Below are 16,419 nucleotides of genomic sequence, written 5' to 3'. Positions count from 1 at the left end.
CACAGTGAGAAAGCCCTGGCTTCAAATCCTGCCTCAGACTAGCAATATGACCTAAGGAAGGGAAGATAGTAAGTATTTATACATCATCAATTATATATTATCTCATTTGATTTTCACAACAACCCTATGTTCTGAGTGCTGCCCATTTGATAGCTGAAGAAACTAAGGCAGTGAAACGACTTTCCCAGGGTCCCACAGCTAGTTTCTGGGGATGGATTTGAACTTAGACATTCCTGACTTCAAGTCTGTTGCTATTCCATAGCTGCCCTTATGGATAAGTCTTTTAACCTCTCTCATTCTGTTTCTTCATCTGTAAAATAGAAATAAGAATAGCCCCTGCCTCAATGGGCTGTTCTGTGATTCAAATGAAATAATGCATGTAAAGTGTTTTACAAACTTTAAAGGATTATAGAAATATTAGTGATGCAAGATTCCTTCCTCTGGTAAAGCATTTAGAGATCCTGGAAGGAGAGGGACTTGGCAAGAGTTTGGGATTTTCTGCTGCTTTATGGGTGGGGATGGAAAAAGCTGACTGGGCAAAGTTATTAAGCCAGGAACTCTCTGGCACTCTTTTTTTTTTTGAGGTTTTTTGCAAGGCAAATGGGGTTAAGGGGCTTGCCCAAGGCCACACAGGTAATTATTAAGTGTCTGAGGTCAGATTTGAACTCAGGCACTCCTGACTCCAGGGCCTGTGCTCTATCCACTGCACCACCTAGCTGCCCCTAGCATTCTTAATAATATTAGAGTTTTCACAGGGTCCAACTCACTAGAGACAGTTTGTTCCAGCTGGACAGGGTGGGTAGCCTTCCTTTCTTTGGGAGGAAGATCAATAAACACAGGTGGCTCTTTCTGTTGTATAGAAATTTTTGTTTTGTTTTGTAGATATGAAGGATATTGAGTATAATGGAAGCCCCATGAACTCTGAATCTAGGGAGATATGAGTGTGAATCCTGCAACTGGTCCTACTGTGTAATGATGGACCAGTAATCACATGTGACTCCGAGTCTTATCTGTGATATAGGACTAAAAGCAGTGGTGGCATTCTCTAATTACCCTTTAAGGTGGTTATGAGGATGAAATGAGGAAAAGCACTTTATAAATCTCAAAACACTTTTCTATTGTCATTATTAGTAGTAAAATTGCAGATAATATAGAGAACACTGGAGAAATGTGACAGCTTGGATTGTGAAGGGAGAAAAGAAATGGAGGGTTATGGGATGACAGATTTTAAGCACCAGGGACTATTGTTCATTCAACAAATATTTATTATGCAAGCCTCAATAAGCATTTTTAAAGTCTATTATGTGATAAGTGCTGTATATAACAAAGACAAAATTTGAATATTTGAAAATTTGTCTCTGTCCTCAACAAGCTTCTGTTCTGTAAATGTTCTAGTTATTCTCCACCTCTTCTCCCCCCCAATACCTTTCCCTCTAAGATTAACTCCTACCTTCTCTGTATATTTTGTATGGACCTTGTTATTTCCATTTGTCTCTCATTAGAACATGAAAACCCTGAAGGCTAGGTTTGTTTTTCCCTTTCTTTATATCCCCAGTGGCCCTATACCAAGATAAGGTCAAAATGGGTACAAGATTTAGACATAAAAAGTGACACCATAAGCCAATTAGGAGAACCAGGAATAGTTTATCCATCAGCTTTATGGAATGGGGAGAACTTTATGGCCAAAGACGAGATAGAGTATGCAATAAATTACAAAATAGATAATGTCAACCATATTAAATTAAAAAGGGTTTGCACAAATAAAACCAATGCAGCCAAGTTAAAAGGAATGCAGGAAAAGGGGAAACAACTTTTACAGCTGGTGTTTCCGATAAAGGACTCATTTCTAAATTATAAAGAACTCAGCCAAATTTATAAAAATGTAAATCATTCTCTAATTGATAATCAAAGGATATGAATAGGCAGTTTTCAGATGAAGAAATTTAACTATAGTCAATATGAAAATATGCTTCGAATCATTATTGATTTTAGAAATGCAAACTTATATCCCCAGGGTCTAGAACACAATAAGCACTTAATAAATGCTTTGGGACTGATTCAATTATTAAATAACCACTAGGGCAAATTGGAAATCAGAGCATAGTAGACTTGGGAAAACCAGTTTAGAGGATCTTGTAATAGTCTAAGTATGTGTTATTCTAAATGCACATTAAGTGGCAAGGTTGAGCTTATTTCCATGGATGACTTTTTAATATGCCTTAATGCTAGGGCATCTGAAGAAGTTTAAACCCATACTCCTACTTAGGAGAACTGTCCATGAAGGAAGAAATCAGCTCGTCTCTGAGTGCTAATAAAAAACAGGATTGATCACTAAAGGACAGCTTGGAGATCTGTCACCTAATATAATGCTTTGAATCAGAAGGTGACTAATAAAGGCTGGGTGGATAAGTAGATGAAGGAACAAATGAATGAATGAATGAATGAATGACTTGAAGTTTCTTTTGCCTAGTGATGAGAAGATCGAGGCTGAGAAGTGGTAACAACTCAGAAGGAAAGATGGACTCTGGTGTCTGCCTTACCTGAAGTCTTCCACCTGAAAAGTGACAGCCAAGAAGAGATGTCTACATAGACCACCATGGAAGGAGCCAACAGCCCCGACCTGCAGCTCCAGCAGCTTCCGCCCACAAGCATGACTGTCTCCGGCAGTGAAGTTTCTTTCTCTTACAAGGCAAGGGCTTTTTGACCTTTTGATTTTTTTTAATTCTTTTCTAAAGAATTTAATATTTCTTTGGCAGCTTTTGTTAGAGATTTTGCTTCATCAATTTTATGAGCTCTAAAAGCCTTAAACCAGGGATTCTCTGAGCAAAATTGAAGAGAGACTGCTTTCTAAGATTTGGGGACTGGAGGAAGAAATGGCCTGAACAAAAACAAGTAAGAGAGGATGAATGCCAACTTTGAGGAAAGACAAACAGGCCTATTTGGCCAGAAAGCAGAGAATGCTAAGGGGAATGATAGGAAATGAAGCTGGAAAGGTAGCCAGAGCCAGATTGTGAGTGGGATCTTCAGTGCCAAATTGAGGAGGCTGTATCTTGTCCTAGAAGGAATAAGGAGCAGCCACAGATCCTCCAGAAGGTAGTAACATGGTCAGCCTTATGTCTGAGGAATAGTTGGTAAATATTTATGGAAGATAAATGAGAAAAAGGTTATAGAGTCAGATTTTAGAGCTAAAAAGGACCTCAGGAGCATCTAGCCCAATAAATCCCTCCTTTTACAGACAAAGAAATTGAGACCCAGGAATTTACTCAAGGTCAGGCAAGAGATAAGAGATAAGTAGCAGGGCCAGAATTTGGGGGTGATTAGAAAGCATGAGTCAAATTAGGAGCCTGTTACAATAGTTTTGGTGAGAGGTAATGGGAGCTCAATTCTACTCCATATGTGTATATATGTGTGTGTGTGTGTGTGTGTGTGTGTGTGTGTGTGTGTGTGTGTGTGTGTGTGTGTCTGTCTGTGTGTGTGTGTGTGTGTGTGTGTGTGTGTGTGTGTACTTTTTCTTTTTTCACTAACTGATTCTGGGCAAGTCACTTGCCTCAGTTTTCTCATCTGTAAAATGACCTGGAGAAAGAAATGGCAAACCAGGATCTTTACCTAGAAATTATCAAATGGGTCATAAAGAGTTGTACGCAACTGAAAAATGACCAAACAATAATGTTCCAGGAACTATACTAATTATCTTATTTAAGCTTCACAACAAACTTAGGAGGTAGGTGTGGTTATTATTCTCATTTTACAGATGAGGAAACAGAGGCAAATGGAGGGTAAGGGGTTGCTCAAAGTTACACAGCTAGTAAGTGTCTGAGGTTGGTTTTGAACTTGGATCTTCCTGATTCCAGGCCCAGTGTTCTATCTACTGCACATCCTGAATAAGTCCAGATCCTCCTCAGCATAATTTGCAAAAAGTGAAGAACAATTAAAATATGTTTAATGGGCAGAAGTTATAGGGAGGCAAATTTTGGTCCAATCTTTTTTGAACAATAATAGCTCACATTACATGCTACTTCATAATTTATGCTAAGCTTTTTGGTCTGTATTTCATTTTGTTTTAGGGGAAAGTAGGTGTTATAGACAATTATTGTCTCCATTTTACAAGTAGGGAAACTGAGGCTTAGAAAAATATCATGACTTGTCTGAGGTCAAGGACTTGTCCCTTTGAGTAAGTGGCAGAGCCAAAATGGAAACCTCAAGTCTCTAATCCAAGACTAGAGTTCTTTCCACTGCACCTCATTCTCAGAGTTCTTAAACCCTAGTATTTTATTGGTCAAAATAGAGGCCACAATTAAGGGGAATCTGCAACCTATCTTTGGACCAAAACAATAATAAGAGAAATGAGTAACCTTGAGGGCAGGGACTTTTTTTTTGTTTTGCCTTTGTATTCTTAGCACCCACCACAGTGCCAGATATATAAGTAGATATATAGTAAATGCTTGTGGAAATTATTGAATTGATTTCATTTTCCATTATAGATTTTACTAAATGGCTGATGAAGCCCCTTCTGATTACAGAAACATTATGTGTTTCTGAAATGTTTAATTCAGTGTAACCCAAGTGTTCTTCATATCAGACCAGTACTTTTCAACTGTTTCCTTAACCCTTCTTTTCTCTTTCCCACCAAGATAGAATTTATCTACCCAGACTAATGGTGCTTTTTTAAATAACTGCCCCATATTGAAATAAGATTAAGTCAGAGAGAATGAGAGAGAGAGAGAGAGAGAGAGAGATTGATTCTGTCTAGAATGTAATCTTCACTTTTTGGATGGATTTCAAAAGCCTTGGACCAACGTGAATGAGCTCTCTGTGAGTGGGCCCTCTTGGTGGGATTGTGAATTTGTACTCTCGAGAAGCTGGAGGTTCATTTCAGCTCAAGTGAATGGTCGGGGGGAAGGTGGGTGGACTGTTTTTAGGTGTTTGGATCCAGAGCAGATAGACCAGGGAATAGTAATTGTGTGGCTCTTTATACCACTGAATAATAAGTGTGTGGTTCTTTGTGACAGGGTTTACAAAGTGCCTTATTCTTTGTAACCTTACAGTGGACTGATAGCCACCCTGATGAGGTTTCTGCCTTGTCAATTGAATGGCAAGTTCAATTTAATTCAGTAGACATTTATTCCAAGTACTGAGCTAGACCCTGGGGGTAAAAATATTTAAATAAATTGTCTACCCTTTAGAAGCTTATTTTGCTGTTCAGTCTTGTTAGACTCCTCCTGACCCCATTTGGGGTTTTCTTGGCAGAGATACTGGAGTGATTTATCATTTCCTCCTCCAGCTCATTTTACAGATGGGGAAACCGAAGCAAACAGGATGAACTGTCTTCTCCAGGCACACGGTTAATAAATGTCTGAGGGTAGATTTGAACTCAAGAAGATGAGTCTTCCTGATTCCAGCTCCTGCATGCCATCCCCTATGGCACCTCCTAGTTGCCACCATCTTGCCCAATACCCCTTATTTTATAGATAAGAAAACCAAAACAATTAAATTACTTACTCTAGGTCTTAGTGTCTGATATGGGAGTTTAGCCAGGGATTTGCTGGTAAATGTTTAACAACCAGCTCTTTGAAAACAATACACTTTAAAGTTTATTGTCCATTATTAACATTTTCTCTATCACTTGCTCAGGTCTTTAAAATCAGTATAGCAAGCCCTGATTCTTTAGTTTGCTCATTTCTGAGATATAAGTGCCCACACTAAAACTTTCACAATTGAAGCCAGGCACCAGCACCCCGATTTTAACCCAGGTCTTCATGACTCTGTCTGATATTCTATCCAATATCTCATACTCCTTCAATGGCTCTGAAGGCCTGTACAAGGGCCAGTAGTAGGAGGCAAAGAACAGCTTTAGACTTAATAAAAATTCAATTTAAAAAGCATTTAAATTAAATTATTCTCTATATATTTTATTTACAGTATATATTTATTTATAAATATTTATAAATTATACATTTATATATACATTATAAAATTATTTATAAATATCCATAAACATATATTTATATATAAATTAAATTTAAAAAGCACTGTGTGCCATGCTCTGTGTTATTCATTGAATTACAAAGGCAATGATAGCTAGGTATGTGTGTACATAAAGTCTCATATACTAGTTATATATATATATATATATATATTGTATATATAAATATATGTATATGTTTATACATATGTATATGAAGACAAGGGGGAAGCAGAGAAGCTAGGAGAGAGAGGGAGGGGAGGGGAGGGGAGAGAGAAGAGAAAAGAAAAGGGAGGGAAGAAAGGGAAAGACAGAGGGAGAGAGAGAGAAGAGAAGAAAAGGCGGAAGAGTGAGGAAGAGAGGAGAGAGAGAAGAAGAGAGGGGTAGGGAGAGAGAGAGAAGAGAAAAGAAAGGGGGAAAAGGAAGGAAAGATGGAGAGACCAAGAAGAGGAAAAAAAGAGGAGGGAGAAAGTGAAGGAGGAAGAAAGGAGGAGGAGAGAGAGAAAAGGGGGGAGGGATGGAGAGAGAGAAAAGAGGAAAGAAAGGGAAGAAAGAAGGGAGAGGGATAGAGGGATGGAGGGGAGAGAGAGCAAAAAGGTTTTAAAGTTAGCAAAACATTTTACAAGTATTATTTTATTTGATCCTCACAACCACCCTGTGAGATAGGTATTATTATTCTTCCTCTTGTACCAATGAATAAGCCTATGCTCAGAGACCCATAGCAACTTGCTAGTAAGTTCCTTGAGGCAGGATTCCAACACCATCTTTGTGTCTTCAAGTTCCCAGCTCTCTCCTCTGGGTTACAGAGTGTGGAGACTCTCTACTCACTACCTACAAAGACAAAAGGGAATGTCTTCTAATAAATAAATCCTCTAATAAATCCTCTAATAAATCCCAAGCAGTGCAAGGTTGGGGGAGAACATGACCTGTGGGAGGAGACTCAGGTAAAACTCTCAATCCTATTAAGCAATGATGGGTAGAGAAGAGGCATTGCCATCTGCTTGGCTGTTGCTCCCTAATGATTATGGAATTTTCCCATCTGACTTGCAACTGAAACCTTCCATGATTGGTGTCTCCCTGATTAAAATATGGTATTATCTCCAAGACTTTGCCTGTAATTATTGATTAAAGGCTTTATTCTCTCATTCACTTGAATGAGCTGTCTGATGGGGTTGGAAGTCTCCCTGTTACTGGAATTGTTTAATCAGAGACTGAGATGACCATGTGGGAAGGATGCATCCTGATTCAGGGAGGACCATCTTGAGTTCCCTCCTAACCCAGAGATTCTGATTGCACAGCATAGTAGGGAAGGAAGCTTGACAAACAGCATTGAGGTGGGGGCAGGTGTCATTTTTTTTAAGGTTTTTTTTTTTTTTTTTTTTGCAAGGCAGTGGGGTTAAGTGGCTTGCCCAAGGCCACACAGCTAGGTCATTAGTAAATGGCTGAGGCCAAATTTGAACTCAGGTACTCCTGACTCTAGGGCCGGTGCTCTATCCACTGCGCCACCTAGCTGCCCCCCAGGTGTCATCTTAAGAGGATGAGAGGAGGCCAAATTTCTTGGAAGCCTGAAATGACCTTTAAACCACCACCCTCCCCTCCCAACTGACCCAAGTTAAGAAATGATCAATTTAATACATACTTATTTTCTCTACTGTGCCTGGTAGACTGTGGATATTCTGTTAATATTAAATGATGACAGCTTGATCAGCTTGGCATTTAAGTTGATAATGCCATTGTGGCAGAAGAGATGCAAACCTTGAGAATATATAATTAGACTAGATTGGGTTTATAGGCAAATGACAATTTCTACTAAAATTTCTACTTATTCCAGTTTTCCCATTCTCTTCAAAAATACAAGGATTTGGGGGTTTTTGTTTTTAAATTTTTAGGAAGTAGAAGAACACAGAATCACAGAGTCTCTTAACTGGTAGTGGAAGAAGTGAATGTCAGAGCTAGAAGGGCCCTTAGAACACAGGATGTCAGTGGCAGAACTGGAAGAAACTAAGACAAAGACTGTTGGAGCTGAAAGAGACTCAGATCATCTAAGGGCCGTAAAAATTTTTTTATCCCTGATTGACTTAAATGAATTAGAGTTCTTCTAACCAAAAAAGAAAAATTCTATGATTTTGTAATTCTCTACCACAGAGTCTGCTAGGAATAGATCTGGCCAGATGATTCAGTAGATAGAGTTCTGGACCTGGAGTCAGGAAGATCTAAGTTCAGGTCCTTCCTCAGACATTTATTAACAGTGTGACACTGGACAAATCACTTAATTGCTGTTTGCCTCGGTTTCCACATCTGTAAAATGAAGATAATAATAGCACTTCAGGGTTTTTTTGAGGATCAAATAAGGTAAAACTGGTAAGATGGTTAGCAAACCTTAAGGTATGCCACTATCTGAAAAAAAAAACACCTTTACTACTTCATTTCCTTGGGTCAAGATATTGTCTCTTTTTGAAAGCAAACTCCATATTAAATAGACTATCATCAGCTAATACTAATGCCTTATGGCAAATTAGCTTATTCAGACCTTTCTGGAGGGGTAATTAGTTGAAAGCAGGATTTAATCTGTAGCAGAGAAGAAGGAGAGACATTATCTTGACTTATTAGTCATGGGTTACCATGACTAACTGGGTGTCCTATAAAACTACACTGCTCCTCAAGTAGCATGCTGAAATAGTGTTTAGGCCAGGGTCATTTGAGAACTCCAACATGGGGGCTATGGATTTCAGTTTGACCATCACTTCTCCCTTCTGGAGGCCCATCGAGTATTTGAAGTGCCAGTTAACCACAGGGAGAGGAGTCTGCCCAAGTCAATTCATTATAAATTCTTTTCAAAGCAAGCCACCATGCATGTATTCCAGTTAAATAGGAGAGAAGGCACGTTATTGCTTCCTTTGGAAGCAGAAGGATAGTCAAAAGCTATTGTGATTCCAATTTCAGAGGCTGCCAGTATCCATACCCAACAAGAAGGCTTTCCTCTCCATCACATTCCTTCCCATATAAAAATTTTTCCCATCAGTCCAACCCTCTCTTTTTAAGTCTTTCAATAAAGGGAATGCCTTATAAGAAGAGAAAACAATGCTTTACTCAGAGTCTGGAGACTGCAATTTGAATCATAGGCACAAGGGACCTTAGAAGTGAGATGACTCCTCCAAGATCACACAGGAAGTAAAATGTCAGAATTAACATTGAACTTGTTGTTTAGTCATATTTCAATCGTGCCTGACGCTTCCTGACTTCATTTGAAGTTTTCTTGGCAAAAGATACTGGAGTCGTTTGTCATATTTTTCTCCAACTCATTTTACAGATGAGGAAACTGAGGCAAACAGAGTGAACTGACTTGCTTAGGGTCATGTAACTAGTAGGTGTCTGAAGCCAGATTTGAACTCAGTCTTCCTGATTCCAAATCCAGTGCTCTAACCCCTTGCTCCTAGCGTTGAACAACTGGTTGCTAATCCAGTACTTTTTCCATTGTACCCTCAAATCTTATTTTTGTGACCTCAGTGAGTCCCTTGGTCTCACTTCTTCATCTTGAAATTGGGGAGATTGGGGGAAGAATAGAGCACTGACCCTGGAGTCAGGAGGACCTGAGTTCAAATTCAATCTCAGACACTTGATTATTACCTAGCTTGTGTGACCTTGGACAAGTCACTTAACCTCAGTTCCCTGTATCATCAGTTACAATTGTGATTTTATTGGAGTTTAATTTTTTTAATGGAGAATTACAATTCAATAAATGAGAGGAAAGGAAAGTCTATGGAATCAGAGGTTAATGGACCTGGAGCCCATGGGGTTCAACCCCTCCATTTTTAGGTGAGGAAACTAAGGCCTGGGAAGGTTGATAACATAGAATGTATCGATCATTTTTTAATTGGATAAATTCAATTTATCCTTCAGTTTATTTATTTCAGAGGTTTTGACGTTCTAGGAAGACTTCAGGGAGGGTAGGACCTTTGGTCTATAGCCCAGATTAGCATGGGGACAAAGCCCAGCCTTTGTTTGTACTTTAGTTTAAGCCTGTGGCTACCTTTGTGTGTATTGTTTTTTAGTTTTTCCCTGGGATATTTGAGACTAACTTGAGATTTCCCCTGAAATTAAGTGAAGCCACAAAGGAGGTAATAGTAATGGTAGGGGTTGATAGAGGCATTTTTTTTGGTGAACTTTGCAATATTGGTTCATTAGAACTTCAAGTGTGATATCTATTATGCAGGTGAGGAAACTGAGGTTCAGAGAGCTAAGTGATTTTTCCCTTGGTCAGATAGTTAATAAGAAGCTCCAGAGGTGGGATCACCTCTAACCAGATAGATGGCTCCTTGTGGGCAGGGACTGTCTGACAATGCATATATTTTTTCCCCTAAATGTATAGAAGCCTCCTGGGGGCAGGCACCATTATATTTATGTCTTTGTCTCTCTGATACCTAGTATATAGTAGACATTCTTAGGGTAATGCTTGTTGATTAATTATTGATCAAACTGAGTTTGCCAGAAGAGAACTGGTTTCCAGTCCATGTTGTAGAGAGAAGAAAAGGAAAAGGAGAGCATATCTGAGTTACTCCAATGTATCTGGGGGAAAAACTGGAACCAGAATCTAGCAGTTTCCTGGCCCAGGGCAGAGCTTTGATGGAATGATGCTTTAAAGTTCAAGTTTTTGCCCAGACAGAGCCAAAACTAGGTTCCGATTCTTAAAAGGAATTCATAAATAAAAATGTAATGGATTTATATTAAATAGACATTGCTAGTCCATTGAATAGATTCTTTATGGAAGATTTATTGAAAAATCATAAGATTTGACTTTTACAAATACAATATGACAGACAACTGTTCATGTGAAATAAATCTTGGGGTTTTTGGAGCTTGGACTACAAGGTTCAAATGGATCTGGGATATGTACACATGATATGGTAGGAAATTAATAATAACAGTAATGATAATGATAATTCACATTTATATAGCATCTACTATGTCACAGGCACTATGCTAAGCATATTATCTTATATGATCCTTATAACAATCCTAGAACTTAGAAGCTATAATTATTCCTATTTTATAGATGAGGAAACTGAGACAAGTAGATGTTAGGTGACTAGCTCCACATTTCACAACTAATATGTTTCTGAGACCAGATTTGAGCTCAGATTTTCCTGACTTCAGACCCAACACTATTCACTGAATCTTAAGCATTAAGAGAGGCAGAGAATCTAAAACAAGGAAAATGGTGGTACTTCCCTCTGATTGGATCAGATCTATTATATTGTATTTCATTTTAGGAAAAATGTTTTAAGAAGAAAATTAATAAACTGGACAATGTTCAGAGGAGGGGATACTGATGGTGAAGTCCCTCTATATTTGACCTTGACAATAGAGAGCTGGTACTATGAAGGCTAGGGAATAGAGGCATGATTACTGTGTCCATATGGCTAAAAGACTTTTCCAGGCAAAAAAAAGTTAGATTTTTTTTTGCTTTTTCCTATAGATCAAAGCTAAGATGTGTGAGTAGAAGAGACAAAGAGAATTTATGCTTAATGTAAAAAAAAAGGCTTCTTAAGAGTTGAGGTTGCCCAAAGTGGAATGGGCTACCTCCGTTTTCCCTTATTGGAGATTCAAACAAAGGATGAATGACCACTTTTTCATGGTGGTTATAGAGGGTAAGTCTTTTAGTTTAGTTAGATCAGGGGTTCTTAACCTGGGTCCTCTACCCCTGCCAAAGAACCATGGATAGATTTCATGGACGCTATCAACTTCAGTGGGGGAGAAAATAAATATTTATTTATTTTTACCCACCTTTAACTAAAATTTAACATTTCTTCAATTATTAAAAAAAATTATTCTGAGCCAGGGTTCATAAGATTCACCATAGGAAGGGTCCATAATACAAAAAAAAATGCTAAGAACCCTGATCTAGATGGTGTCTGAGGTCCCATCCAGCTCTGAGAGTTTGTTGTTTTAACCCTAAACTGTGTAACTCTGGACAGATCATGTAAACAAACCTCTGTTTCCCCTCAGTTTCCTCATCTGCAAAATGGTAATAATCATATTACCTACCTTCCAGGATTGTTGTAAGGATAGAATAAGATAATATTTATAAAATACTTTTTAAAAAAATTATTTTATTTTATTTCCAATTATATGCCAAGATAGCTTTCAATATTCACCCTTTTGTATGTTTTTGACTTCCACATTTTTCTACCACCCTCCCTTCTCTCCCCTTTCCCCACAGCAGTGAACAATCTAATAGAAGTTGTTTAATATATATCCATCTTGGTCACATTGTGTAAAACACTTTGTAAATCTTTAAGTGCTATATAAATGTTCTAGCACTAAAATTTAAAATAAGTTTACGAAAATATATATTGTATGGCTGTTTATCATCAATGATTTGACCTGTTCAGCCATAAGCAAGCTAGTTTTCCTGAATCCTCTAGGCTCATCCAAAGACTCTTTGTTCAATAACTTGTTAGGTGCTTATTCTACCCGAAGAACTGTAGCTCAGTCCACTCGTCCACAACTTCATTTGCTCATTTATGAATTGAATAAGTGAACAAATCTAAAAAAAACTGTCCTGGGGAGGAGTAGGACACTCTTTACTCTCAAGGAGCTGGCTTTCTAATGGGGTAAACATCATCGGGGGAAGGTTTCAGCTGCAAGTCAGAAGGAAAAGTTTGGTGATTCTTAGGGTGCAAGTAACACAGCAGGCGGTAATGTCCACTGATAATTTCCACTGATAAACACATATCAGTTTCCTGATAGAGACACAGACTTTGGTGGTTTGAACTCTCTCTTCTGGGTCTCCAGTAGCTGTGGCCAGAGCAGTCGCAGGATGAATGTCCAGCTATATCTTCACCAAGGTTGCCATAAATTTCCCTAGCCTGTATTATCTATTCCACTCGTTCTGTACCTGTCATCTGCCGTGCTATTCCATTTCCTTTTTTTCTGGGTATATGTCCCCCCGGTAAAGTGATGGGTCCTTGAAGCAGTCTCCCAAACCTTGTACCACTTTTAACCATTTACAAAGTACCCATAATTACGCCAGGTGCTCCATAAGAGTTTGCTGATTCGTTGCCAGAGAAGCCCTTTCTTTTTCCCTCCCAGTACTCCTTGTTTCAGTGTGGCTGGATCAAATCTAACTGTGAATTGCAGGCTAATAGATGTAGAATTGAGTTATCTCATCCAACCCCCCCCCCCCCCCGCATCATTCAGAAGCAATTGCCTTATATAATAAGTAAGTAGGTGGAAAGCCTGCCAGCTTTCCCTGAGACAGCCTGGCATGGTGGAAATTAGAAGAGTCATTTCCACATCTGGGGATCTTCAAGATTTACACAGCATCTCTCTCAAATCATTCTGAATATAGTGCAAGGATCATGGCTAATTTAAGAAAAGGGAAACTGAGGCTTGGGAAAGTCAAATGATTTGACTAAGGTCCATACTGTCTGCCTCAAATTGCATTGTTTTCCTAATGTGTACCCTGGTGCCTCCCTTTGTCTCCAAATCCATTAGATTAAGGGTGGGGGAAAATAGATTTAGAACTAAAAGGAACCATGAAGGTCCCTGAGTCTAACTCCTTCATTTTACAGATGAGGCACCTGGAGCTGAAAAGGTTAAGGGACTTGCCGAACAAATATGATTGATTTGAACCCTAGTCTTTCTGACTCCAAATCTAGAGCTTTATTCACTCCATCAGTGAACTCAAATAAGCAATGGGGGGGAGGCATTAAAATCAGACATAACGATCCCTACAGGCTGAATTTTTACTTAGAAAATCACATATTAAAAAGCAGCTATGTTGTGCAGTAGATGGAGCAAGGCTCTGGAATCAGGAGGACCTAAGTTCAAATTCGACCTCAGACACTTAATACTTAGATGGGTGACCTTGGGCAAGTCACTTAACCCCACCGCATTGCAAAAACCAAACCAGAAGAAAAGAAAACCACATATTAATGTTCTCTGTGTTCTATTGTATTTTTATTTATTTTGTTCAAATTTTTCCAATTACATTTCTGCCTGGTTTGGGCTACAACTGGGGAGCGTTTGTGGACCTCCCATTTGTTACATCTACTACACACCAAGATGCTTTAGAGATTCAATCTCCCACCTACTAGCTTGGTAAGCTTCATCTCTCCAACTTCAATTTCTCTATCAATAAAGTGAGAAGAATAATTTCTCATAGGGTTGTTGTAGGGGTCAAAACTTATTTTTCCTGTCTTAGAACCTTCATATCCTAGCATGATGAGAGGCAACACAAATAGGTGCTTTAAAGATAAATTAAATGATCAGTGAAATAATAGATATATGGTACTTTGCAAACTTTAAGTCCTTTATAAATATAAAGATTAGTTGTTTGACAAGGATAAGAATCTTCATATTTAACCCAAATGTATCAGTGAGTGGCATGTAATTAAATGCATTGTCCTTAACTTCTATTTTGGGGGGTTTTGGTTAAGTGACTTGCCCAAGGTCACACAGCTAGGTAATTATTAAGTGTCTGAGGCTGGATTTGAACTCAGGTACTCCTGACTCCAGGGCCGGTGTCACCTAGTTGCCCCCCTTAAGTTTTATTTTTAATGAACTTTTTATTCTGAACTAATTCTGAATTAATTCATCCCCAAAAGAGCATATCCACATACAGTGAACAAGGATTGACTATAAAACTTTGAATCCCCATTTCATGTCACTTGCATTTTTTAAAGTCTATAATAATTCCATATATTCCTTTCAAAACTTTTCTGCTTATCAGTGCTTTGTTTTGAACTTCCTTCTGTCCATTTAAAAAAATATTTCATTGTTCCTCCTTTTTGGGGGAAGAGGGGGATCACTATTGTTAACCTTTCTTCCCCTCTCTTTATTTTTTTATTTTTTATTTTTATTTTTTTGGTTTTGTAAGGCAGTGGGTTAAGTGACTTGCCCAAGGTCACACAACTAGGTAATTATTAAGTGTCTTATGCCAAATTTGAACTCAGGTCCTCCTCCAGGCTGGTGTTCTATCCACTGCAATTTCTAATTGCCTCCTTCCCTCCTCTTTAGGCATTCCCAATTAAAAATCTGAGAAAACAGGAGGAAAGACCATTTTAACAAATAAATATAGACAAGTTAGTCAATAAACATTTATTAAGTGCCTACTAGGGACCAGGCTAAGGAGCTTAGGATATTAAAAAAAAATGCAAAAGACAGTCCCTACCCTAAAGGAGTTCCCAGTCTAATGGGGAAGAAAACATGCAAACTCTGTACAAAAGCAATTAAAATAGGAAATCTCGAATTAAGAGGGGGGGTTGTGAATCCTCCCTATTGAAGGGGATATTTTAAATAGAATTACTTTTGACAAGATGAATGTGCTAAATGTCTTCTGCTTAGGAAGGGAAACATGAGCATGCAACGACAACAACATCTTAGTCTTTGAGAGAACCCAGATTGGAAGGTGCTGCTAATTTAATGCTATTAAATTTATCTTTTAGCATCATGACTCTGGTTTGAGTTGTTGTTCTGCTTTAGGAAGACTCTCCCTCCTCATTTCCTGCTCATGATTTCCTTCAAGTCTCAGCTCAAATCCCTCCTTCTACAGGAAGCTTTTCCCAACCCCTCTAAATTCTAGCACTTTCCCTCAATGGATTATTTCCTATTTATCCTTTATTTTGTTTATTTACACAGAGTTGCTTGCATATTGCTTCCCCCTTTAGACTGGGAGCTCCCTGAAGGCAGGAATCATCTTTTACCTCTTCTTGTATCCCCTTTTACTATTTAATAATAAATGTTAATGACTGACTGAATTGTTTTCCACAGCTATTATTAAAATCTGACCTGAAACACTGCTAGTTGAGCAGTATAGGGAGAATGACACCTGGGTTCCTGAGGCCTGATCTTTCTCTATTGGAAATAAATGTAAGGATTTCAAAGGATCTTTGGTCTAGAGCTCAGAGGCCATCCTGTCTAAGCACCTATTTTCTTTATAGAGAAGTAAACAACCAAAGGTGCTAGTCCAGGGTCTTACCAGAGGCAGGATCTGAACCCAGGTCCTTTAACTGCAAAGCCAACCAACTCTCTATTTGCTATTCCATTTAAGAATTGACCACCTATGGGGCGGCTAGGTGGCACAGTGGATAAAGCCCTGGCCCTAGAGTCAGGAGTACCTGGGTTCAAATCCGGTCTCAAACACTTGATAATTACCTAGCTGTGTGGCCTTGGGCAAGCCACTTAACCCCATTTGCCTTGCAAAAAACTAAAAAAAAAAGTTGACCACCTAGATTTGGAGTCAATGGATTTAGGGGTTCATTCCCAGCTCTGCTACTTTCTGTGTGACCTTGACCCAATCACATAACCCATTTGGACCCTGGTTTTCTTCTGTCCTCTAGAATAAAGTGTTTGAACTGGGCAATGTTCCATTTCTAAATCCTGTGAACAATAGTGCCCAGGTGGGTTATGTAGCCGCCATGATTCTAGCCCCACACCTGCACCTTAGAACCCTG

General features: G+C 38.7%; 1 protein-coding gene across 2 annotated transcripts in view; it reads left to right on the top strand.

Annotated features, from left to right (window-relative positions):
* NIPAL3 (NIPA like domain containing 3) overlaps positions 1-16,419 on the top strand; it is a 60,064-nt gene that overhangs the window by 4,567 nt on the left and 39,078 nt on the right. For both annotated transcript variants that reach the window (XM_074218116.1, XM_074218115.1), the window contains exon 2: positions 2,471-2,689. In XM_074218116.1, coding sequence (XP_074074217.1) covers positions 2,597-2,689 — 93 coding nt within the window. In that variant the 5' untranslated portion in view covers positions 2,471-2,596. The remainder of the gene's footprint in view (positions 1-2,470; positions 2,690-16,419) is intronic.

This window comes from Macrotis lagotis, chromosome 1, assembly GCF_037893015.1.
Source record: "Macrotis lagotis isolate mMagLag1 chromosome 1, bilby.v1.9.chrom.fasta, whole genome shotgun sequence".
In the NCBI taxonomy this organism is placed as follows: Eukaryota; Metazoa; Chordata; class Mammalia; order Peramelemorphia; family Peramelidae; genus Macrotis; species Macrotis lagotis.
Note: the sequence above shows the minus strand (reverse complement) of the source record. Positions and strands in the feature narration are given on the sequence as shown.